The following is a 25577-nucleotide window of genomic DNA, read 5'->3' as shown; positions in this document are numbered from 1 at the left end:
TTCAAAGGGCTCTGCTGGTGCTGGGAGAGGTATCATTTAAACCTCCTCCCATTTTTCAGGTGGCCCTCTTACACATTATAGTTACATGCCCTATTTACAGTGAAGTGGTGTTCTGGTTTGGCCAAGTTTTGGAGTTGGATTTAGTTGATGCTGCAGCCAGTGTGCAGACTTTCTTGATCAACTAGTGGAAAATATAGCAGCTGTGCCCTACTTGCTTCCTCCTGTTTCTCCTTCATGCCTCATCTCACCTAGCTTCTCACAAAGACTTGATGAAGTTGAGGGTGGTCATTTAGAGGCTAACATCTCTTGCAGTTTCTACACTACTGCAAGAGATGTTAGCCCCTACAGTCAAGTTCTCAAGGAAAGTCCATAGTCATCCCCATGGGTGTCCTTGAGGATTTTTCCAAGGGAGACACTTGGAAATTCCCAGGTCTGTTTCATAGATAACAAATATTTTATACTGAGCAAATTCAGGCTATAGCTACAACTCCACAGATCAGAGATGGGATTTCCTGGGTACTTTTTGATGCTGCTTTGATTACCCTCTCCAATGGGGTAAAAGAGGCAGCTGTCCATAGAAAATGAGAAATGGAGGTCTTCACTGCAGCTATAATAATGTCCCCTGGACTAACCTTCCATCCTCTTAAAGAATCAACATGCAAGCTTATTTTCCCTTCAGGAGGCATAAAATGCATGTTCCACCTGAAACTGGAATCCAGGCTGTATGCACAATGAGTGTAACCGTGTAGTACATATCAACATACTTGGTAAGACTAGAACATGCCTGCAACACTAGAAACACACAGACCTTTTCTTCAGGTGAATGCTGGAGAAATACAGGGGAAGTACAGTCTGATTGTGACATCCTGGTGTATGTGTATCCTGTGTACATAAAGTGTTTCTAAATTGATGCATATGCACTTCAAGTGTTACATTTTAGATATAATGTAGGCATGTCACTAGTTTAAGAAGTTTCTTTTCTTTTGCCCATCACACACTAAACACACTAAATAGGAACCAAAACCAAAATACTGGTATTTACCCAAATAATGGGGCATTACAGGAACATCACATCATTTCACAAGAAGATAGTCTTGAGACATTTTGCTGTTTAGCTCCAGATTAAGAGAAAAAGGACACAGAGCTTGTATTTTAAGGCAAGGCATTTCCAGTACCAGTTTTATTTTTAAAAGCAGAAAAATAACCAGAAGTGGTTTTATTTTTCCTTTCAGTTTAATACATAGCGTTCGCTATACAGCACATTTCTGACTTCAGGAAATCATGTTGCTTCATTTAGAAACCCTTACTTCATTTAGGTGTTCACAAAGAACTGACTTGTGCTTTACTATAGATTTTAAAATGTCTGCACAAACTACTGCAGTGTCAGCATAACAGAGGTACAGCATAAATATATAGTGCACCTTGAGAAGGTTAACCAAATGTCCACTAAAATTCCAAACAGGATAAGGATTTGTCCTTTGGCTGAAGGAGCCTGTAAAAAAAGCTTCACACAACCTGTGTGTACGTGTAGAAGATGCCTTAATTTTATAAAAGTTACAGGGGAAAAAGGGTAACATCATGGTAAGTCCCCTCATCCGATTTCCCTGTTTAGCTATTGAAACTGTGTTTCTTTGTATCAGTACCAAATTACCAGCCACTTATGTAACAATGAATGCTTCTTTGATACATGGCACACAACAAACACTGTACAAAATTTTTTTACCAGAAAAGAGAAGATATTTTATTTAAGAAATACAAATTGATGGTACCAGCCATCTTTGGAAGCCACTACCATGAGGCAAATAGGACATTAAACCCATGTCCTTCGCTCATCACATTGGAGAAGAGGGTCATTACACACCTCCAGCTGCCTAGTGCACAACTGCAGACATTGCTCAAAAGGCGATCTCCAGTTTCTAGACATTCCCAGGACATGGAGAAGAGAGGCACCAGTAAGGCCCTCGGCAGAAGGCCATTTCATTATTTCAGTTAAAGCCCCAGCAAACTGTGTTTAGAAAACAAAACGACAAACAAACACAAACCCTTGAAGTTGTCTCCCATCTTTGGCTGGATCCAATTGCCAGAAAAGGGAGAATTAAAAGATAAAGTCTTCTATCCCCAATGAAAATGATCCTGCATGCACTGTCTATTTCACAACATGGTTTGATCCACAGATCATTTGCACAATACCCAGAAATATCCAATACATAGTCTCATCCACTTCTTCATGGATTCTGAATGCCAGCTGGGTTCAGGCTTCATAATGCAGCCAACTGTGCTTAAACAAAAACAAACTTTATAGTATTAGTAATTAATAAGCTTGCTGACATGCATCACTGTACACTCCTCTCCCAAAAGGGGAGTTACAGCCCTGGAGTCTGTTCTCCTGGGCTCCATATAATTGAACCAGAAACTACGTAGAGAGAAGAGAAAAAATGGCTGAATTAAGCACACTTTGTTGTCACCAAATGTTTTAAAATCAGCCAAAGTAGTTCTAGACAAAAGAACTGTGAAGTTGCCAGTGTTTCAGTTGCAAATTCCCCCGGTTTTGAATAAACTTCTGTTGAAAAGGCAGTTTACTTCTGTCTAAATTTAGTAAAGCATTTGTAGTATTTCTTACCTACTGTTGGGTGTTCTTACATTAAACACATTTGGGGAAAAGGCTGCAAATAAAGTACATCAGAGTTGGATTATTATTGCCAATTATTATTGCCTGAGCTCTGAAGAAACTGCAGCCACAGAAAGCTCCCTGCATTCTTAAACAAATACCACCTAGGCAGGCAAGATCATATAAAGAAAACCAGAGAACTCTTTGTTAGAAAGCCAGATCATTTCAGGCTTCTGATATGCATAACTATAACAAATCAATTTCAAACATGATAGAGACAAATTAAGAGATGATATGTTAATGCTTGCAGTGCTGAAGTGATTTTTTAAAAACAGGACAAAACTGCATTAGCCTAATAGGTATGTTTTTGTTATTATATTTTCTCCCTAAGGAATAATGCACTTATATGCAAGACAATTTCCTCATTTTGTCAGTGACATTTATCCTGTTTTATCAAATATTGTGCTGAATATATACAGCTGAATATATTGCTCTATCACATCAATAAAAAATCCTAATGATTTTTGTAAAATGAATTGTGAAACTATCATATTAAGAAAAGTAAGGGATATTATGTTTCCCATCAAGATAATCTTAAAACCTGGTTTATTACACTGCAATTTCACAACACATAATTTCCTTAAAATGCCCCTTTAAAGATCCAGGGAATTATAAAGACAGGTCTTAATAGGAACATTTTCAGAATCTCATAGACAAACGTTTTGGATAGAAGGGTGAAAGCATCTTTGATGCTTATGCCAGTGGATCAACATTCTGATCACATCGTCCTTTTTCCAAATAGGGTGAAGTACAGTGAGCATTTTTTTGTCTCCATTCAGTCATTCATTTTCTTTCTTTCTTTTTACACAAAGCAGTACAAACAGTGCTACTGTCCTTTCGCCTTTCAAGCTATTCCAGGACAAGCAGATTACAGACAGTCCATTACTCCTGGGTCATGTACTAGTGACACCTTTGCAATAACAAGTGTGAAAACCAAAGCTCTCTGCTCAGCAGACCTGCCACCACCACATGTTTGTAGATATAATTCACTAGCAAAGGGAAGCATGCTAATTGGAAGTGACGCAGAAATGCATTGTATCTGTCCTGTTACTGCTTGCTTGTTTGCTCTTGATAGCTCAAAGTCAAGTGTTCTGTCTTCATAATGCATCTCCCTGATATACACTGGACTGAAGCAGGTGGGGGAGAGGAAGGCAGCTCAGCTTCTAGGTCGGGAGAGGGCAGGCCGGTGGGCAGGCAGGCAATGGATCAGACTCCAGTCTATGTACTGATAGACTTCAAATGCACTTAACAGTGCTTGTTCGAATTGATCTTCTGTTAAAAGTAATGAATGAAATTGCTTGGGGGTAGAGATGAACAGTGCTGGCTTGCTCAGCCTAACTCCTGTGTGAGGGGGTGAGGGGTGCAGATCCCTAGCGACATATTCATAACCTATAATCAAGTTCACCCTTAAAATGATTTCTTTCAAGAGTGATAAACAGGAGGAGGAAGATTCCTGCTTTGTTCTGAGATGCATGCACTTTCCAATCAAAGTAAAAACTATTCATCCATGAGATTTTTTTTTGTGTAGAGTCAGAGCTCCCAAAGTGAGCTCTGATCACCTTGCCTATAAAGGACAGCAGTCCTTGAGTGCTTACCATCAGTGCAAGGAGGAGGTATATACGTTTACCATGCACGTACATTTACACACTAGTTCAAAGTTGGCCCTTCATTCCTGCTGGCCAAATCTTTACTGCCATTCTGAATGCAGGAATACAAAACTTTTCCTTCCAAGCTATCCCATTCTAATTGCAAGAGTGGGATGAGAGCTCCCTTTCTCCCACTGCATATTCATTTTAAAAGATGTGATCTAATTGCACGTTTTTATTCCTTCATATATATTAACACATACATGTAAATAGTACAGGAGATTATCACTGCATTAAAGAATGAGCTCAATTCTGTCAGGCAGACTTTCTCACTGCATTCAGAAGAGCCATGGGATGAGGGGGCCGGGAGGGAAGAGAGCAGCTCTCCAAATGTCATCCTGCAACTCCTCTTTAAGAACAATGCATTTGCTACAGAGTGTTTTACCAATGGCCTAATTCTTTGCCAAATCTCTAAAATGCATGTGGAAAGACTATTAAGATCAAGTGTGGCCAGTGCTCTGGGATGGCATCCTGAAGCAGCAGTCAAGGGCCCATCTGGGTAACAGAGATGACGGGACATCCATCCCCAGCACCGAAGGAAGAGGAGAGGTGGAAGTCAGTGCTCCTTTCTTACCTGACCTCTTGTTACGCGTGACAAGAGCAAGCATCTCCTTGAAATGCACGTCACTCATTTCCCAGTTCTCTTCTTCCCAGTCTGTTGCCAATGACAACAAGGAGCAGTGGAAGGCCTGTCCTTACCCTCCAAGAGGCTCCATGGAGGGCATCTTGACGAGCCCACCTCCCCCACTGCGGCTTTCTTTGTCATCAAGAAACATGGTCTGAAAATGGTCTAAATGATCTTGGAGAACACATTCTAAAAGAGGCAGAAGCTGTTTTAAAAGTCATTAGCCTGCATATACCTTGATTGATCCTTAGCAGCTGTAATTATCTTTGTCTCTTTTCCTAACATAGAAAAAGAAAAAAGGACTGGATGTATGCTTTATCTTGCAGGACTTGCTTCCTCTGATATGCGGTGGCAGTGGCTTGCCTGTTTTGTCCACAGAAAGGAAAAGGAACTACACCAGACACAGATGGAGTAAACGAAAATCTAGCCAATATCCCCAATAGGAAAACTGTCAAGAGTTTTGTGCAGTAAGCTCGTACTCTTTTGACGTTGATTGCATGTGGGGTGATTTTGAAAAGAGCTGGAACACATTTAGATTCTACCTTAAATATCTCAATGTTAAGTCAACATGCACCCTTTGTGACCAGTGTAGGATCTGTGTCAATTTGCACTTCATTATGAAGTGCTTGCTCTGAATATTAGTGCCACTGAATATAGGGAAAGTGGGAGAATGAGTCAGTACCTGGAAAAGAGAAACTCGTTTGCTTTATGTTGTTGCCATAGCATTTTAAGTATTCTTCGTCCTGAGACTGAACTAAAGATTAGGCAGTAGTAGACAGTGCCTAGAGGAGAGCTGTAGTTCTGATGACTATATGTGACAAGTGATACCAAATGTGAAATCTGGTTTCCTCAAAAGGGATTAAAACAAATTAGAGAATAAAACCCATCATGGTTCCCTTTTGAAACTCCTTCAAATCTAATCTACATTGAAAACCCTATAAGCTTTATCATTCCAGTTCTTAGCTGTCACAGCAAGATAATCTAAGTAAGTTTAGGGTTAGGTTAGGTTAGTTATAGGACACTTGCTCACTGCAAAAAGGAGATGCTCATCTTAGATCCTGTTCTCCATGGATCAGAATAATTTCTCCCTTATAAAACTTGAAGAGGGTCACATGCAAAAAGACAAGCAGATCTGGTGCCTGGTGAGAATGTTAGTAAAAGCTTAACAGTGGAAAATTAATAATAATGTTGCTAACAGGAATATGGTCTATCAAAAACAAGGAGAGAAATTCATCAAAAGTTCAAACTCTTATAAGAAAGGCAAATGTATTTCTGTAAAAAGGGTGCCCATTGCTTTGACAGATTTGAGTAGTGTCAATCACCCAAATTTAAATTGGCTATTGTTCTATGTAGGATCACTAGCAATTTTGTCCAGAGGACCTGCTCCTCTGATATACAGCTTGCTTTCACATTCTGAAGGGAAAATGTGAGCATGTATGATATTGCCAAGGTCACTTTGAAGCTCCAATTAAATGACATGTTGGATGCACGAGTGTGAAGAAGTGCAACTAAACCCATGGCAGGGAAGATAAAGAGTGCTTAAAAATGCCATCCTGCTTAGAAGTTCCTGGGATGTGTACTGTTTTTCACCAGCCTAGTGGATCCACTTTCCCCAAATGCAGACTATGAAATGTATTGAAAGCTGCAATGGTGAAATGTAAAGATCAAGTAATTAGACAGCCTACAATAGTGTCACCTTCCAGGGAGTATATTTTCAATCCTTCCTGCCATGTGTGTTTCTAATGGAAGATGTGTGTGTGCATGTGTGTGCACACACTAGTTTAACTGGCAAGCAGATATAAAAGTCAGGGGAAAGGAGTAACAGATGCTATGAAGCAAGTTGTATACCTATACCTTAAAGATGTGTATGATTCTGAAAGGTTCCTGAGCTTGTTCATAGCCATTGCTATCCATAAAAGGGTTTTAAGATCACTATCTTGGGTTAATTCATTAGAGGGAAACATACCAAGTGATAGAGGCCCTGTACTTTTTTTGTTTTTGTCTCTCAGCCTGGTATTCCTTCAATAACTGAGTTTTTAACTAGACCTAGCAATGACCCATTTCTGGTGCTAGTAAATCAAAGAACAAGTTTTCTTGTAGCCAGGAGCTTTACAGTACACAAGCAATTCAATAAAATGCATGGATTTAGGGTTTAAACCCTATGATTTACCAAATTATTGCCTTTTTTTTCCTGAAGGCAGTATTTACTACATACTGTAGCCAACAATGACAAATCATGATTTGCTGCTAACCTGGAATGTACTATAACCTGTTTCTAAAACCTGAATTTGGGATCAATCATACTATTTTCTGAGTGCACCTCAAAGCCTATCCCAGTCCCTTTATGTAGCAGCCTTATTGAGCCAGTAAGCAAAACCGTAACAGAAACAACCCCTCCCAATATCACAGCACCGTAGATTTACCAGCCTGACTACACTGATTGGTGGAACTGTAAGTGATGCCGATTTCATGAAATACTTCAATTTGGTTTAATCCTTTGAAAAGTGCTTTTCCCCTTCATGGATCAATACTTCACTTACAGTTCAAAGCACAGTTTCAGCTTTATCTTCTTTTAACTGCAGGCCTGGTCTCTCTCACACACATTTTTTTCATTTTAACTTAGTTAAGAGTTTCTTACTGGGGTGTTAAGAAATACTAAATTGAGCAAAGTCTTCAGGGGTAGTTCAGGAGAGAGTGTGTGTGTTTCCTTAAAGCTCCATCACAGATGGAATTTTTGCTGGTCAATGTTTGGAACCAATCCATCAGCATGGGAGAATGAAAACAGTGAAAAAAAATCCCTCATGATAGAACAGCAGGAAAGGGAAAGAAGAGGCATACAGGCCAAGTCAGTTCTCCACCGGGGTGGGGCTTGTTAAGGGCTGGCTTACAATGACTTGCACCACATAGTCCCTTGGTATTTTTAGCTCCTCCAGTTTCATTTTGTCTGCCAGTGGCCTGCCGGAAAAGAACCACCGCTGACTGCCGGGCTCCACACCCTCTACTGTGTGCAGTCTTCTCTTCATGTGATAGACAGTGTCCATACTGCGGACCACAAGTCTGAGGTCTTTGCCTGTTGAGAGGCGTAAACGAAGCTGGCATTCGTGACCAGAGTTAGGTGGCGGATCAGGAATGTCCAGGGTCTCTAAGTCGCCCTTCTCTTCTATCATGTTGATGGGCGGGGCAAGGCAGTAGACAGGAAGCTGGTATCTGTTTCCCAGTTCATCATAGCACTCCGTAAGAGCACCTTCAGAAGAGAAGGAAAAGAAATGGGAGTCAGTGACACAATTTTGATTCAGATTGATGTACAGGCACAGCTTACCTTTAGTTTGTTGCCACCTTCCCTCACCTCGAATCCAGGGTTTAAGTATTATTACTCTGCATCTAAACCACACCAGTGCCTTTGTCTCCTTGTAAGCACTGAGACATTTTTAAAGGAGGAAAATTAAACACAAGATAGACTTAGTTCAAGTTATGGGTGATAAATATAAAGGGACTGCAATAACCAGGTTTTGCCTACACAGTGTGGTCAAACTCGAGAAAGTGTGGATCTCAAATTCACAGAGATACAATTCTCTGTCTTAGGTTTGGCAGCGTTGCTACATACTGAGGTCTTCTGCCAAACTGCACTTTAAACTCTGAGAAAGTTAAACAGCCATTTGGAATGAGGAAGTAGTGGTAAGGAACTATTTATCAGAGAAACTGGTATGCATATGTACATACAGCCACATGTGGTATCTCTGGTTCATGGCCACAGCTGTGGTAACTTTAAAGCAAATGTCTTTATTGCCAGATAAAATGCTGATTTCAAATTCTGTTCCACAATAAGAATAGCTGCCTTTAAGCATGCAAAAAGCCCACATCTCCCGCTTTATCTCCACCCTCCCCTCTTGTCCCTGGCATTCCTGAGGACTGCCAGCAAGCCTCACTGTCCCCCACCCTCCACCACAGCTGTGGGACAAGCACATTCCTTGTGGGCGGCTGGAGAACGTTCTTTGGCAGATGCCCGCAGGCACTGCACAGGCAACCCCTCCCGGCAGGGCAGATTGCCTCAGCCCCTGGCAGGGGTACCCCCACTGATGCCCTCCGTGTGCCTGGCTGCAGGGGGAAGGCAGCCCCTGGTAGATGAGGGAGTGAGCAGTGAGCGAGGAAGAGGTGTGGGTGTGCTTGTACATGGGCACAGAGCAGGGCAGCAGTGCGAAGTGCTCTTCTAGTGCTCCTCTACTGTAACAGTGCTGCTCTAGTACATAGACAGCGGCTTCGCTGAGCAGCAGGGAGGAAAAAACCTCCCCCTCCCCCCCCCAAAAAAAGGTAGCTGGCTATGGCCACACACAGGGTTTTTGTGTGGCAGAGACAGATGATTCAGGCAGGAGTGGTGCACCATGGAATTGTTTTTCGGCCATGGGGACGGATGGGACAGCAGCTGCCATTAAGGGGGAAGGTGGAAGAACATGGAATCATGCATGTGTGGAAACCATGTGCCTGTCTGAACCTGGCACTTCAGGTAAGATACTGTGTCGCCTGGTTTGGCACCGTGTGTGAATGCAGTCAATCTCTACCTTCTTTAGTAACATGCTAAACAACTTCTTGATTGGATTTGTTCAGAACAGTGGTGAAAAACATGCAGTTTGCCAGGCACATGCAAACCCCACTGCCCCCATATTGAATTCGGCAATGTCGCCCAACCCCACCCCCCTGATTTTACAAAGGAGATTGGTGCATAAAGGAACAATTTTGGAGGGAGAGGGATAAAAAACCTTAGCAGGTGCTCAAAGGGCTTTTAGTGCAACGGCATGCTTTGCAGTTCAATTCTGGTTGCAGAGGCAAAGAAGGTTGACTGGAATCACCCAGTTCCAAATGTGTAACGGAGGATGCCAGTGAGCAAAAGGACTAAGTGCACTGCCTTGACAAGGCTGGTTTTGGGTGAGATTTCTGGCAGAAGACTGGATTATCACCTCCTTGGTCCTTTTACATCCAGGAAAGTCCTCTGGTTTATCATTAACCGGAAGTTGCTTTTCAGAGGAATTAAAAGGCGTGCAAGTGAAAAACAGTGGGTGAGGTAATGCTATCTGTCTTGGAATCAGTCTAGGTGGAATCTATTGGGCTTTTATCATTCTACAATAAAGGGTTTAATATATTCCAGCAGTATTTTGAGGCTTTTAAGTTTTCTGCTCACTTCTGCTTCATATATACCTGTAGTTTAAAATATAGTTAAAGTATGCTAAACATCCCCTTCATGGATCACTGCCTTGTCGTGGCGAAGGGGCTTGTGTAGTGCAATGAAGCTATGAGCTATGCCTTGTAGGGGCACCCAAGACGGTCAGATCGTAGTAGAGAGCTCTGACAAAAGCTGATCCACTGGAGAAGGAAACGGCAACCCACTCCAGAATCCTTGCCATGAAAACCCCATGGACAGTACCAAAAGGCAAAGGGATATGATGCCGGAAGATGAGCCACTCAGGTCAGAAGGTCTCTGTGACTGCATCAGGAGGGGGCTATGGGCCAAAGCCCCGTTTTCCCAGCTTCTCCATGAAGAGCAACACAAAAAAGCTGGTGCACTCACCAGGCCTTTATTTTTCTGTTACAGTTTCACCACACGCTTCCCACAGCGCCTTTCCCTTGCCTGCTCCGGCTCCCTTCCCCCCTGGCGCTATGGCAATGAGCTGCGTCATCCCGGAAGTAGCACTGCCCAGTCTCTGCTCAAGGTTTGCCCTGGCCTGCCAGTGGCAGACGCACCAGCTCTTCCTCCAACACACGTGCGTTTCCACACTCTTTGCTCTCTCGCCGTCTCTCTCTCCTCCCTCCGCCTTCCTCTGCCGCCTCTTTATGTTCCCTCCTCGCGCACCATTCCACCCAACCCAGCTGTCCTTGCCCCGGTCCGCAATCCCATACAGCTGTGTGCTCGCTCGTATCCCCTGGCCGCTGCTTCCTTGCAAACTGCTCTCCCCACATGGACTCCCAGCCTCACCCTGTTGTCTTCGGCCCGGCCCTGTGGAAGGCCCCAGGAAAAGGGGTGAGCCCCTCTGTCTCCTCACAGTCTCCAATGCACTACTGGGGAAGAGCAGAGGGCTGGTACTAGTAGTGCCAGAAAGAATGAAGCAACTGGGTCAAAGCTGAAAGGACACTCAGTTGTGGATGTATCTGGTGGTGAAAGGAAAGTCAGATGCTGTAAAGAACTATACTCCATAGGAACCTGGAATGTAAGATCTATGAATCAAGGTAAGCTGGACGTGGTCAAACATGAGATGACAAGACTGAACATCGACATCTTGGGAATTAATGAACTAAAATGGGGAGGAATGGGTGAATTTAATTCAGATGACCATCAGGTATACTACTGCGGGCAAGAATCCCTCAGACGAAATGGAGTAGCCTTCATAGTCAATAAAAGAGTAGGAAAAGCAGTACTGGGATACAATCTCCAAAATGACAGAATGATCTCAGTTTAAATCCAAGGCAAACCATTCAACATCACAGTAGTCCAAGTCTACACCCCAACCACTGATGCTGAAGAGGCTGAAGTTGACCGGTTTTATGAAGACCTACAACACCTTCTAGAAATAACACCAAAAAATGATGTCCTTATCATCATGGAGGATTGGAATGCTAAAGACTACACTAAAGCCTTTGATTGTGTGGATCAAAACAAATTGTGGCAAGTTCTTAAAGAGATGGGAGTACCAGAGAATCTTGTCTCCTGAGAAACCTATATGTGGGTCAAGAAGCAACAGTGAGAACTGGACATGGAACTACTGATCGGTTCAAAATTGAGAAAAGAGTTCAGCAAGGCTGTATACTGTCGCCCTGCCTATTTAACTTATATGCAGAGCACATCATGAGAAAGGTGGGCCTAGATGAATCACCAGTTGGAATTAAGATTGCCGGGAGAAATATTAACCACATAAGATATGCAGACGATACCACTCTAATGGCAGAAAGTGAAGAGGAACTAAAGAGCCTCTTGATGCAGGTGAAAGAGGAGAGCACAAAAGTTGGCTGGTAACTCAACATTAAGAAAACTAAGATCATGGCCATCCGGTTCTCTCACTTCCTGCCAAATAGATGGGAAAGAAATGGAGGTAGTGAGGATTTTTTTTCCTGGGCTCCAAGATCACCGCAGACGGTGACCGCAGCCAAGAAATTAAAAGACGCTTGCTCCTTGGGAGGAAAGCTATGGCAAATCTGGACAGCATACTAAAAAGCAGAGACATCACCCTGCCAACAAAAGAGCGTATAGTCAAGGCTATGGTTTTCCCAGTTGCAATGTATGGCTGTGAAAGCTGGACCATAAGGAAGGCTGAGCGCAGAAGAATTGAGACCTTTGAATTGTGGGCACGGAGAAGACTCCTCTGAGTCCCCTGGACTACAAGGAGATCAAACCAGTCAGTCTTAGAGGAGATCAACCCTGACTGCTCTTTAGAAGGCCAGATACTCAAATACTTTGGCCACCTAATGAGAAGGAAGGACTCCCTGGAGAAGACTCTGATGCTGGGAACAATTGATGGCAAAAGAAGGGGATGGCAGAGGATGAGGGGGCTAGATGGAGTCACTGAAGCAATTGTTGTGAACTTAGGTGGACTCTGGGGGATGGTGGAGAACAGGAGAGCCTGGAGGAACGTTGTCCATGGGGTCACGATGGGTTGGACATGACTTTGTGACTGACATGACATGCTAATCATATTGTGTGTTATATATTTGAAGCTTAGTTCTTGTTCAAGATTTTGTACCAAAGAATATAATGTTCTTCAGGTGAAAACCCTTTCTGCCAAAGCACAACATTTATATTTTTTTAAGTTTCGAAAAGAAGAAAACAAGATTATATTTCCCTGTCTCCTGGCATGTACAAGTTATCACAAATCAATACAAAATGAAGCTTTAAAAATCATGAATGACAGAAGAATTTGGCTTTTACTATCATCAAGGTAATCATCCAGTGCTGACAGGACTTAATTCGTTCATTCTGACAGTCTAAAATGCCAAAAGACATAAAACATGTAGCAGGCAACCAAAAAGGTAGAGCTGAACTTGAACTTTATTGCCTGTTAAGCCAGTACCCGTTTTTTTTTTTTTTTGGCGGGCGGGGGGGAGATAAGGAAGGATAAACTCAAAGGACTGGAGTACATGAGCCACATTTAGAAGAGCTGAATAAATTTCTGCCACTTCTATAAATTAAAGCATGTCTCTAATGTTGTAATCCTTGGATAGAACAGAATTCTAAACTTTCACATTGCTCAGTTAAGGTAGAAACAATTATAAGTACTATGAAAAGGGCGAAATATGGGGCAGAACTGAATTTGTACCTCTAGTCAACTGTTATTGGAAAAAAGAAGAAATACAAGAAATGGAACCCTTTTTGTTGTGAGAGAGCTCCTCAATATGCCACAACCTACTTATCAGGAATTCAGAAAATGGAGTAGAAGGAGCACTTTGAAAGACTTTTTAAAAAGTATATCTTGCAATACTGTGTGAAAGGAGCCAACGCATCAGAATAAAGTCACACTGAAAATGCACCATGGTGAGTTGGCTAACTGCTTGTTACGCCATGTGGTTGCTGAAATGCAATCAGAGGCTCACTGGTTTGTCATGGTCTATTTCCCCCTTTGCCTTTCTGTCCACTCTCAGCATGTTTCTGAGGGACCTTCGAGGCACAACTTATCCATAGTACCATATAGTCCTCATTTAGTCCCAGATCTATGAGGCACAACTCAACTTTAGTCCTATATCAGACTGCATGATTGCTACTTTTGCTAAGTGGCTCTGTAGCTGATTGTGGCAGTTCACAATAAAAATCAGTCTTCCAGAACCAGATGGCATAACAGCCCATTGTGGGCAAGAACAGCCCTACAATAAGCCATGGGTTCTCTGTATGGCTTACTCCCAAAAATGCTGCATTGCAGAAAATACTCTGGATTCAGACAACACAACAGCTCAGAAGGGCTGGCTGCTCATCGTGGGTTGCTCTATCATGCAAAGCTAGTCAAAGCTGCAAAATGCCATTAGAACACAGTTAAACTCCATCTACATTCTTCCCAAAAGTGATATAGAAGGAGCAGAGAGTTTAAAGGAACTCAAAAGGAGTAGTTATTCCCTATTTGGAAGATAGAACAGTTAGTTACAAAGCAGATGTTTTAGACTACAGCTCCCATAAGCTTCTGCAAAAATGGTCAGAGATTATGATTATGGGAGTAGCTGCTGGAAACATATGGAAGACATCAGACTGCCTATCCCTGGGTGCAAGTAATAAAGGCGGCATCCATCACTGCACCCTATACAGAAGAATGGTGGCCACGTCAGGAAATCTGATAGAAGTCCATGACTCTATAGAAAATGATTTATCCAGAAATCCAAATGGTTTGGACACCAGCATGTATAAAGTGACTTGCAAATTCATGTTTTCACCTTCATAGCAGTATTGCTGTCAGTTCTCTGCACCATTCAAATTTAGCTCTAATATATTAGCAGAACAGCTTTCATGTTCAAAAAGCACTGCATCTGGGTTCATGATCATTCCCATTACATCATAACAGAGTATTAATGAGCTATTCAGCTTTGCATTTCACTAGAATTATCTACTATACATACATTCTCTTTCAAAAAAATACTCTAGTAATTTCCATGGTAGCATTTTGCTTCTTACATTTAGAAATCAACATGCAGCCCCATCCCTTTCCAAGGAAGCATCTATGGAGGCACATAATTTTCTGCTCAAATGCATTAAAAGCTTAGCAAAACCAAGTGGTAGAATCTGCTGAACTGTGGAAATTGTGCCCCGTAGAAACAAGGACAGCCATTACTACACTGTGCCTCTTGAACACATGTGTTGAAGTAACCAGCTGTAAAGACCAGTAAGTAACAGGGGTGGTAAGGGTAGGTAGAAAATATTAGGCAGTTTTTGTCACAGAGAAGCCAGAAGCAGTACCAGAAGAGGGGAGGGGAGCTTCCACTGAGGAAATTTTGAGGGCAAGCTTCTATAAAAAACATTCTTCTTTAACGTGTACTTCATTTACTTCTAATTCAGTCCCAGCACACATTTTAAACAAACACAAAAGATATGAGATGATGTGGAAATCGAACTACTATGCATAAATGAGTCTGGAATACTGGGAAGCATGAATTATGAACTTCTGCTAGGAACTCCCCACCCCGGCACTAATCAAGGGAATATTACCTGATGCTGCTGAGCTGACGGTACTTGAAGGGGAACTGTGCAGCAAGGTAGAAACATAGAAAAAACATAGAAACAGAGCGAGTCAGAAGGGGCCTCCTGGGCCATCTTGTCTGACCTCCGGCACCAGCCGGCTCCGCTCATGACGTGCCCACCATGTGCATGTCCAGCCTGTCCTTGAACACCCGCACCAATGGGGCCCCAGCGACCTCCCGTGGAAGCCCATTCCACACCCTTGGGGTCCTGACTGTCAGGAAGTGCTTCCTGGCATCTAAATGGAACCTGGGCTCCCTGAGCTTTGCTCCGTTGGAGCACGCCCTGCCTTCCTCTGCAGGGGAGAACAGGTCTCTACCCATCTCCCCAAGATATTTGGCTGTACCTTGGGGCTTCTCCCTCATGGGCAGGAGATGGAATGTCTGCTCCTGATTTTTTACTCTAGGGGTTTCTGAGTTGCTGCAACACAGAGCTGTAGATCCCACCAATGTGTATTTGCATAAGACTGTGAAGAACCACCAACGTTTTGCTCTTACACTCTTCATTAGCCACTCTTAAGAGTATTTAAGAAATATCTAGTATCTAAGAAATATGCTTTTTTAAATTTGTAAATCAGATTCTCTACATGACATTACAGAATCATGTGTTATCACTACTTTCATTTGATATCTGGACTTTACACAGTGATAAAGAAACAGTAGCAAGAACTACCTGGTTCTCATGATTACGGGGTCTGCATGACAAGGCAATCCACTGTAGGTGACAAGCCATTAAAGGTTATCATGTCAGGCAAACCCAGACCAATTTCCGCAGGAAGGCTTGTTTCAGGGCAACAAGCTTCTATGGCAACCCCTAAGTTGTTGCAGGGGTTGCTGTACCTGCAATGGATTGTCAAGTCACCTGAACCAAGGCAACCAACCTCATCATGGATACCGTTTGGCAAGAGTGGAAAAAAGCCCTTTCTATTCTTACCCAGTTCATGCAGGTCACTGCCAGGACCAGAAGCTCCAAGAGGCAGTTTGTGGCAAGTGGCACCAGCTAGGTCTCTCCTGCTATGTTTACAAGCTTGCTGCAACTTCTACTCCCTCCCCTGCCATGCCAACACAGTGACTGTGATCTCTGGCTTAACAGCCGGTTTTCACAATCCCCAATTTGACAGTCTGTGGCAGCCCCTTCAAAATGTTCAAGTAGCAGCTTGGAGGGGCTGTTCAAAGTTGCAAACCAATTTCTTAATTATTTCTTGGGACCCCCTAATATATACCAATATTAGCATCCTTTAAAAAATGATCTCTTGTAAGTGCACCTACAGAGACTCTAAAATGTTGCTGCTTTAGCTAGGCAATGTTCAGCGAGGTATCTGCTTCCAAAACATAGCAGGTAGGATCACTGGACATTGATCCAGAGGTTCCAAATTGCCTTCCCCACCTTTAGTTTGGTCTGAGAACTGCCAAAAGGCAAGCTGTCAAGCCAAACCAAAGGTGTGATAGATCTATCCTTGTAAAAAGGGGATAGTGTGATCTAGTGCCTTTCTTAGCTAGATTCTTTCTTTTTTTTCTTTTTTTGGGGGGGTGGGGTCACTTTTCCAGTTTCTTCTGATATTCTAAGTAATCGGGGACAGGAAAATGTGATAGCAATCCCCTTTTAAGAAGAACTAGCATTCTGATAGCTATCTGTAAAAATTCTGGTTTCTTTTAAAAGGGTATGGCCTGAACAGGGCCCCCCAGGATTTTTTGATAAGATATGCCTTCATACCAGCATTCATGACCTGTCAAAAATACGGGGAAACCTGTCAAAGGCCCTTTTAAAAGGAACCAGAGTTTGGGTGGCTAGCTGTCCATGTTTCCCTAAAAGAGGGAGGCTCACATTTTCTACCTTTTCAATCACCTGGAGTCTCAGAAAAGGATGAAAACATGAGAAAAATATGAGAGGAGTCAGGTCGCCCACCAAAAACCTCTAAAGGACCTTACCACAAAAGAGATGATCCAGAGACCACCTTTCCATGAGCTTTGTGGCTTGATTTCTTTTGATAGCCCAGCTTGTGACAGCTACCAAGAGAAACCCAGAGTCAAAAATAAAACTTCTGGCAGCTTTTCTATATCAATGCCCATATGGTGTGCCTGCTGCACTTTAACTGCAGATTTCCCCCAGGATATTGCCCAGACAAAACATGCCATTTTGGACCTATGGAAATACACAACTGCATACTTGCACCAGTCCAGGCAGAAAAAAATGATGTTTAGAAATTGTGCATGTCTGAGATGGGTTCTGCTGCACTGGGGTATCCTCAGGAGGATGGAAGGGGAAAAAAGGAGGGGACATTCATGGCATGACTAATCATCTCTCAGATGCACTATGGGTTGTTTCATGAACCCACCCTATGTAGCTCTTATTAGCTGTGTTGTGATGTGTAAACTTGCCCTGTGAGTCATTTTAAGGTAGCTTGTTGTCACATCTGTTTTTCATTATGGATTGTTTTCCACAAACAAACCACCTTGAAAAACTATTGGTTGTTGCTGGGTTGTTCAGGATGCTTGTTCTAAGTGTGGTTTGTTGAAATATGTGAATCTGGCAAGGGTGACTTCATCATGGGTACCTGGGAATGGCTAGAGAGCCACGCATAAAAATACTGAAAACCTTGTTGCTTTTTATGGCTGCACTACTGCCAATGCTATATTCCCTGATCCCTTGTCAGGATTCTCCACTCCCATGCGCCTAAAAATCGAAATGGAATGATAACTGAGAGCATTTGTAAGCTTAAGAAATTGTTTTCCCAGCCTTGCACAAGTATGTACACTTGAAATTCTGTTGCTATAAAATCTGAGTAATCCCCTGTGCAATTTTACCACTTTGTCATGAAACTCGTGTATATTTACTGAGCTACCCACTGCTCTGTCTTGTGGCGCGCACCCCCCCCCCCCGCAGAGAGACAGGCAGGCAGGCAGGCAGGCAGGCAGGCAGGCAGGCAGACAGAATTCTTCTCCACTCTTTGCTCTTGAAATATGGCTATCATTGCTGATCCCCATTGCTAACAATGGAGAACAGTGGAGGGAAGCAGCAAGCATGAAGAGGAAAGGGGAGCCAAAAGTGGACTATAACTGAACAAGGAGAGGCTAATTACTATGGGAATATGGGAGGCAGCTTTTTCCTCCCCAGGTTGTTCTCTAGCAAGGCAAGAGCTTAAGTGGAGGATGATATTGACAAGGCCATTGTCTGGGTGGGGGAAAAGTCTGTGAACATGTTACCATTTTAATAAAGGTTCAGAAAATGGTATACTCTTGACAGCCTAGTGCAGAGTGGGATGTGGTGGGGAAGGGGGGTCCTTCATAAGCTGACAACCCCAGTTGCAGAAAGGTTGCTATCATAGGGAATGAAGAAATGGCAATTTGTGCCTCAAAGGCACCTGGAATACTTTCCTGGCACAGGTGGGAAACAAGTGGCAGAGTATCTGATTGCCAGGAGTAACAAGCAAGTCACAAGAAACCATGGCTTATTCTTGGGGTTAGCATAATGTGTAAACTCACCAGCAGCTCAGAAAGTTTAATTCTCTCTTTCATCATGCCCCTGGAGAGCAAAACTCTTCCCTTCTCACTTATTACTTTGCATATTATCTAGGTGTGGTGAAGGAAAAATGCAATCGCTGCCCCTGAGAAGGAGCATAATTGCAAACATCGACCCAACTACATAACTGCAAACATAGGCCCAACTTTCAAATTTATTATTTCAGAGACATAGCCATCGTAATCTGTTGCATCTATTACAACCAAATGTTTTGCAATTTCCAGTCAAATGTAGCATGCCATACATTTTCATTGATTATAGCTCACTGTGTCTAATGCTTCAATGTTATCTATCCTTAGAATCTAATCAAATATATACACCAGTGAAAAAGGCAGATAATCTACTAGTTGATTCTGTTACCTAGCATATATTTGGGCTCTACTTAGAAAAGTGGCAGACCAAATGGTACTGAGTGCATGTATCTCCCACCGTTTAACCTCCAAGGAACTCAGGTTTTACACAGTCCACCTTTCAAATGTATCCTCCAACCTAACCCTGTGAGGGAAGTTAGGCTAAGCATCAGAGACTGGACCAGATTCATCCAGTGAGCTTTGGAGCTGAATGTAGACAGGACCCCATATCTCCTTAGTCCTGATCTAACACGTTAACCGCCACACTACATGAGCTCTCAAAATTTAAAACAAAAAGCAATACAACTTTTGGCCCTACTTGCTTATGCATTTTTAATGCCTGCTAACGGAAAACAACATTTTGTGCACCTGAAGCTAGTTGATGCAAGTTTAACTCATTTAATAAATCTGTGTTTCATCTTATCAGTAGCTTGGTAAGACAGTAAGCCAGTTACATGTTACACCACCATCTTTCTTCCAAGAAACTCAGCCAATATACATGCCTCTTCTCCCACTCATGTTATCTGTAAGTGGGTTAGGCTGAATGATAACGGCAGGCGCAAAGTCATCCAGTCAATTTCCTTGTTCCAGGGCCGTCTTAACAGCATTATGTGCCCTGGGCAAAGCAGTGTACTGGGGCCCCTATGACACCTACTGTTAATTCTGGAAGTTTTCCAATTTTCCAAGGGTTAACATACACAGATTAGTATGGGGCCCACGGGCAAGTGCCCATCAGGCCCATGCGTTAAGACGGCCCTGCCTTGTTCAAGCTTGGTCTTTCTGATCTGGGTGTGCCAGTACAACCACTGTACCACATTGGCTCTCAAACAATCAAAGCACTGCCAAAATACATACATAGCCACAACAAAGCATCAAGCACAAAAAACTGAAAAAGGTGAAAATAACAGCAGAATGCACAAGCCAGCAATAAAATTTAATATGGCTCCAATAACAGAAGGCAATAAAACAGTATTATGATGCTTGAGTGAACAGAACTTTTCTTATTTGGTGTTCAAGACTCATAAAGACAGGTGGCAAGTCTGCAGACCTAGGGGGGCAGTCTTTGAGATAAAATAGTTAATTGTCAGGGTTCCACAAAATGGTTACTTTTACTAATAACTAATTTGCAAACTGCCTTCCACAAGCATCACGGCGTAGAAACACAGTTCACTAGAAGCTATTAATGAAATACATAATAAGCCAATGGAGAATAAGGCCAAATAACCTTTTCCCAGTTTAACAGGTTAAACAAGGCATGTGTTTCTCTGAGGAACAAGTAAAAGCTCGTCCTTGGACGTAACTAGTCAGTAGCAGGTGTGCAATGGAACCCCCAGCTCCTGTGCAACAATGGGACAGAACTATGCTGGAACCCCCACCCCCTTCAGTCAGTAATAGCTGAAGCTCTTAAGTTTGCCACACTGCTTGCAGGCAGAGTGAAGATGTGGAGAGGCTGCATCATGCTGAACAGCCCTGGATTGCAGCTTTTGTGCTAGTAATACCATCATGTTTTGTGCAATTCTCATCTCCACATTTACTCAGTAATGCTTATTTCTGAAACAGGAGCACTTATTTTTAAAACAGGATTAAGCTAAGCAGCCAAACAGAATCAACAGATATTTGAGACAGCAATGGCAACATCCTTCATTAATCTAGTGCCATGCAAAACCCAGATATACATATCAAAGACTCTTTCAGCAAGCTGGGCAGTTTTGCCATTTGTCAACTTCTTAAAGCAATTTCCATTAAAAGAGAGGCAGATACAGGAAACAGAAAGTGCTTAATGGATGCATCAACTGATATTGGAGGTTCAGTCATAAACCCTCTCAATTCTTTTTCAGACAAGTTTTCATGTATTGCTAATGTTGGGAGACTCCTTCTGTCTGAAAGCCATACTACCATTTTTAAACTGACAAGTGAGCTGCCAATCGAGCCTTCCCATCAAGTGTCCTCTGTCACACTGCCAATTCACACAACCATTGCTATACAAACCCACACTGTCAAAACTCTCTGCCCTCTCATTGCTTGTGACGCCTTTCCTTGGCACACTTGCTCCTTGTGTGCCCCGAAATCCAGCACTAACTCCTCAGCCTTATTTTCAGAGTCCTCCCTTGCCTTGCTGTTGCCACCCCTCCACCTCCATCTTTCTGTTTTTCTGTGCTGATGCATCCGTACCCTTGATCTTTGTTTCCCCAGCTCTACCACTCCCAGCTGACCAAAGAGATTCTTGCAGATGAGGCCCTGACAGCACCATTGCCTTGTTGTATTGCATTAATAACCGACCTGTGCTTTCTCACATCCTTTCCCGTCTCCTCTTTCACCCTAGAAAATCTGCTGAGGGACAGAAGACAGAATAGCTGCACAATGTCATCTAACTGACAGTGATAGCAATCTTCTGTCTAGAGAAGCAGCAGAGATCTCCTTATTTCAATAACGCCACCCTGTCTCTCTTGCTACTTCTGATGCTTCCTCTCAGAACACCTACATGATTCCATCTTTCCTACTTCTTTTAGATCTCTCCTCAGGAGCCTTCTTTTCCATTAAGCGTTTGGCACAACCCCCTGAATCTCGCATGCTCCTTGGTAATCAGTCTCAGTGTATGCAGCTGAATCGCACATTGTATGTACTTCTAACCTCTCGCATTAAATTTGATATTGTATGTCCTCTGGACAGGGCTGTCCATTTGCACCCTGTATTATTATTATTACTACAGTGCATTTATATCATGCCTTTCTTCCTCTTGAGGAGCCTGAGGCAGCTTCCACAGCTTCATTTTATTTTCATAATAACAATTCTTTGTGGTAGGTTAGGCTGAGAGGCTGTCACAGGCACAATGTCGTCCAGGGAGCTTCATGGCCAAGTGAAGCCTAGAACTCCTGGTTCCCAGTCCCCAATCCAAGCATCACATTGGCGCTCTGTAAAATGTCATGCACACTGATTGCACTGTATAAACAAAATAACAACACCTACTATGTTTTTCTTAGACCTTATTTCCAACCTATGCCAATCTAGCTTTTGCAAACAAATTTACATTTGGCTATGACAGCATTCTTGACGGATTTAATGGGCCGTTATAAACATTATTTTAAACATTTCCAATCCAAAGTCCACCTGGATTTGGGCCTAAAGCAGCCATTCAAAAAGAAACAGAAATGACCTGTAGAGGCAGGAAGTCAACAAAGATAACCTTATATGCATATACAGGAAAATGCATACAATCTATTTTCAGTTGCACTTGTGTTGCACAATCCCACTAACCACCTCTTACCTCACAATCCCCCCTTTCCTCTATCAACAAAACTATTTCATGCAGTGTTTCCTGTTTATGCTCTTCAAGGGCAGTTTATTCATACAAGAAATGTAATGAGTGAGCTCAACTTGCAAAGCTTAAAGAAGTTGTTGGTGCAGCTGGCGTATGCATGTGGGGGTCACCGTTCTGAATAAGCAACCCTTGCTTGGGGACTGTCATATTGTGCTAATCTAGCAAGCAGGGAGTATGCAAGCATTAAACAACCCTCACAGAACCCACTGTCTGTTGCTCAACCTTCACCTCTTACACTTGCCAGGTTCCCATGATACAACAACCCCTGAATAAGAGTTGCAATCTGATCAGGCAATGATTGGTGCCATTTAACCCATGGCTTGTTACAGACTAAATAACCCACAACACATTGTGGTGTGTCATCAGAACCCAGTCAGAATGTTGCCTTATGTATGCTAGATTATATATGCCTAGGGCAGAACTGGTTACACTTCACTGTTTCGATAAAACTAGCCTGGTACTAAAATGAGTCTGAACTGGTTACTGGGTTGCATGGTATCAATTAGGCTACACTTATCTTTACTGTCTTGATATGCTAATGACATCAACAAATAAATAGTGCACTTATATCAGTAATAACAGAACTATTTGTAAGTAAGTTAAGATATACAGAGAGCCTAAGAAATTAATACATAACCTGACAGATAAAAATATTACAATCAAAATTTGCAGTGTGGTAAAAGCACTTACTTCTGACTTGTTCAATTAATTGTCATCACCTTGTGGCTTTTTAGCATTTCACTGGCAAGTAAGGTTAAGACCCTGCTACAGTGAATCCCAAATTTGTAACGATATATGCATTTATCACTTGGATTTGTTATGTGTATTTTGATTCCAGTATTCATATTATTTCCTCAGAAGCAAAATCTGAAGGAGATGATTAATTACCTTTTTGCTTTCCAAAAGTTGATAGTTCCAAAACTGGGAACTACTGGATTTATATATGAATGTTTGGTAGAATTTTGAATCAGGAGCCACTTTATTCTGCAATTCTTTACCAGCTTAGAGTGTCAAATATGCTAATACACATGCAAGGTCAGCATTTAGCAGCTGATACATCCAAAGCCAACAGCTGTGCAGAGGTTAAGCCCATATTCTTGACCGAACTCTTGTTGATTGCCGTGAACCACGGGTGCTTCCAATCTGAGGGCTCCTAGTGCTAACAATTAAAAAGCATAGTGCAGCTGTTTCCATCTTTTCTTCCTTAACAGGTTTTTCCAGTAAGAAAAAAAAGATGGATGAAGTGGTGAGAAAACACAAGGGGGCTACAAACTGAAGAAACACCATCTGGATTCTTCAAAAAATTCTGTTGCATGAAGCAGTGTGATTGCAAAACGAAGGCCTTGCATGGAATTACCCTAGATTACTATATCTGTTGAACAGCCTCTTGCTTGGAAAGTATCTGCTCTTTTGGGGTCAATTCTTAATTATTTGTAAGCATCCGCCCCCCACCCCGCCCCGCCACACACCCAACAAAACCTGAAAAGCATCTCATCCAGATATAACATTATCTCTTGGTCTTGGATGTGTTTGTCCCAGGACAGGGTTGGGAAGGTCTTGAATTTCAAAGTGGCTCTCCACTATCACTGGTGCCAGCTCCATGATATATGACACCAAACTACAGTGGAAATGCAATGTGAACGCTTTAAACAACATCACTGCACCAACATTATAGTCAGAAAAGACATCTTGCAGGAGAAGACAAGTTTTTCAGAATACTCACCAAGAATGCTCATAAATACCAAACCTGATTCTAAATTGAGTTTACGCTCAATTTACCACACAAAGATCACAATACCTACCTTATCTGACAGAATGTTGGCTTTATTCAAGAACTGTAAGATTAGTGCATTATTCTAAGTTTCAAAATCTGCATTGGTGCTGTTTTATCAAACAACAATTACTTTTTGCTGTTTGCGCCAAGGAAGGTAAACCTAAAACCCTTTAATGCATTATCAAGTTGTGTGCAAGCATTCAGCTAAATGGTTAGCATGAACTATCGCGTTCCTTATGAAAATGTAAAGAAAGTCCAATTTACTCCTTAACATGTTACATGCACAAAGATTTTTAAGATAAAGAGTTTTCTCCCAACGTGCTAGTCACTCCCTCTTGCTTCTCTGTTGCTCCACTTTGACTACGTTTCTGTAGCCAAAATGGCACTCAGTACTGGAATTTGCTATTAGAAATGGATTGTGTTGTTTGAACCCAGTCAGTGATCTTATCAAGTATTTATCTGTAATGGGACAGCTTTGATAGAGTCAATGCAGTTACAACCCTGAAAAGTTCTGTAACCTGAAAGATCAAAGGAGGAAGGGGGGGGGAAATACTCCCAAACCAATACCTGAACTTGAGAGGAATCACTATGAGTTTTCAGTGAAACAGTCCACTGATCTTTGCCTAAACATGCAATTTGTATTTATGGAACAAAATTTGTATCTACGGTTGGCCCTTGGCAACTCTATGCAAACTAACTTATATCCAGTCTTGTTTTGTCAATGTTACCTGTTCCACTTTGTCCATCCCTTTTACAAGTGAAACATACAAGGGAACTGACAGGACAAGACTGCTTATGGGATAACTGTAAGAGCACACTTACAAAGGACCGCAGCAAGATTTTTTTTAAGTTGGGAACATATTGATAAAGGGTCAAACAAAATAAAACCCCCCTAAACTGTGGGCTCAAAAGAAAGGGAAAAAGAAAACATTGACAAAGAAGCCTGATCATGTGCTGGCATGCCATGGATTATTCAGCAACCAACCAACCTACCAACCGTGGCTTATTCTGAGGGTGGCCTAATGTGACATGTGACCTCCCCCTCCCACAAAGATGATGAAACAATTACAGTACAGGGAAGAACAAATGGGAATATAACTACCCAAATGCAAAGGCTAAATATGTCCATGGTTAGGGCAAGCACACTCCAGCTTGCCTTAAACATATTTAGCTCTTGCTTTGCATTCACAAAAAGATACTCTGACATAAAGTTTCAGAGAGCTAATGTGACAACTGTTAAACAACTTAAAGGAATCAGAGCTCATTTCTTTCAAGACTAAATGGAAAAATATCCATCACTAATTTGCAAACATTAAACATTTTCAAAAATATCACACACAACTTTTCTATACTTCAAAGTTCCCTTGCTTCCATTTTTACCTGGAGGCACATTAAGATCTTCAGCAGATTTGTGCTCTGCAATCTTAGGTATGCTGAGTGGTTGCCAAAGAGAAGGCCTGTTTGGTTCTGCCACTCCAACT

The 25577-nt window shown here is 42.3% G+C and overlaps 1 protein-coding gene across 2 annotated transcripts in view; it reads right to left on the bottom strand.

The window, feature by feature from the left end:
- Window positions 1-1150: 1150 nt before the first annotated feature.
- The window catches only part of UBTD2 (ubiquitin domain containing 2), a 70660-nt gene continuing 46233 nt past the window's right edge, over window positions 1151-25577 (bottom strand). For both annotated transcript variants that reach the window (XM_044454488.1, XM_044454489.1), the window contains exon 3: window positions 1151-8183. In XM_044454488.1, the coding sequence (XP_044310423.1) occupies window positions 7786-8183 (398 nt within the window). In that variant the 3' untranslated portion in view covers window positions 1151-7785. The remainder of the gene's footprint in view (window positions 8184-25577) is intronic.

Source organism: Varanus komodoensis, unplaced genomic scaffold, assembly GCF_004798865.1.
Source record: "Varanus komodoensis strain SLA01 unplaced genomic scaffold, ASM479886v1 scaffold7_3, whole genome shotgun sequence".
Lineage (NCBI taxonomy): Eukaryota > Metazoa > Chordata > Lepidosauria > Squamata > Varanidae > Varanus > Varanus komodoensis.
Note: the sequence above shows the minus strand (reverse complement) of the source record. Positions and strands in the feature narration are given on the sequence as shown.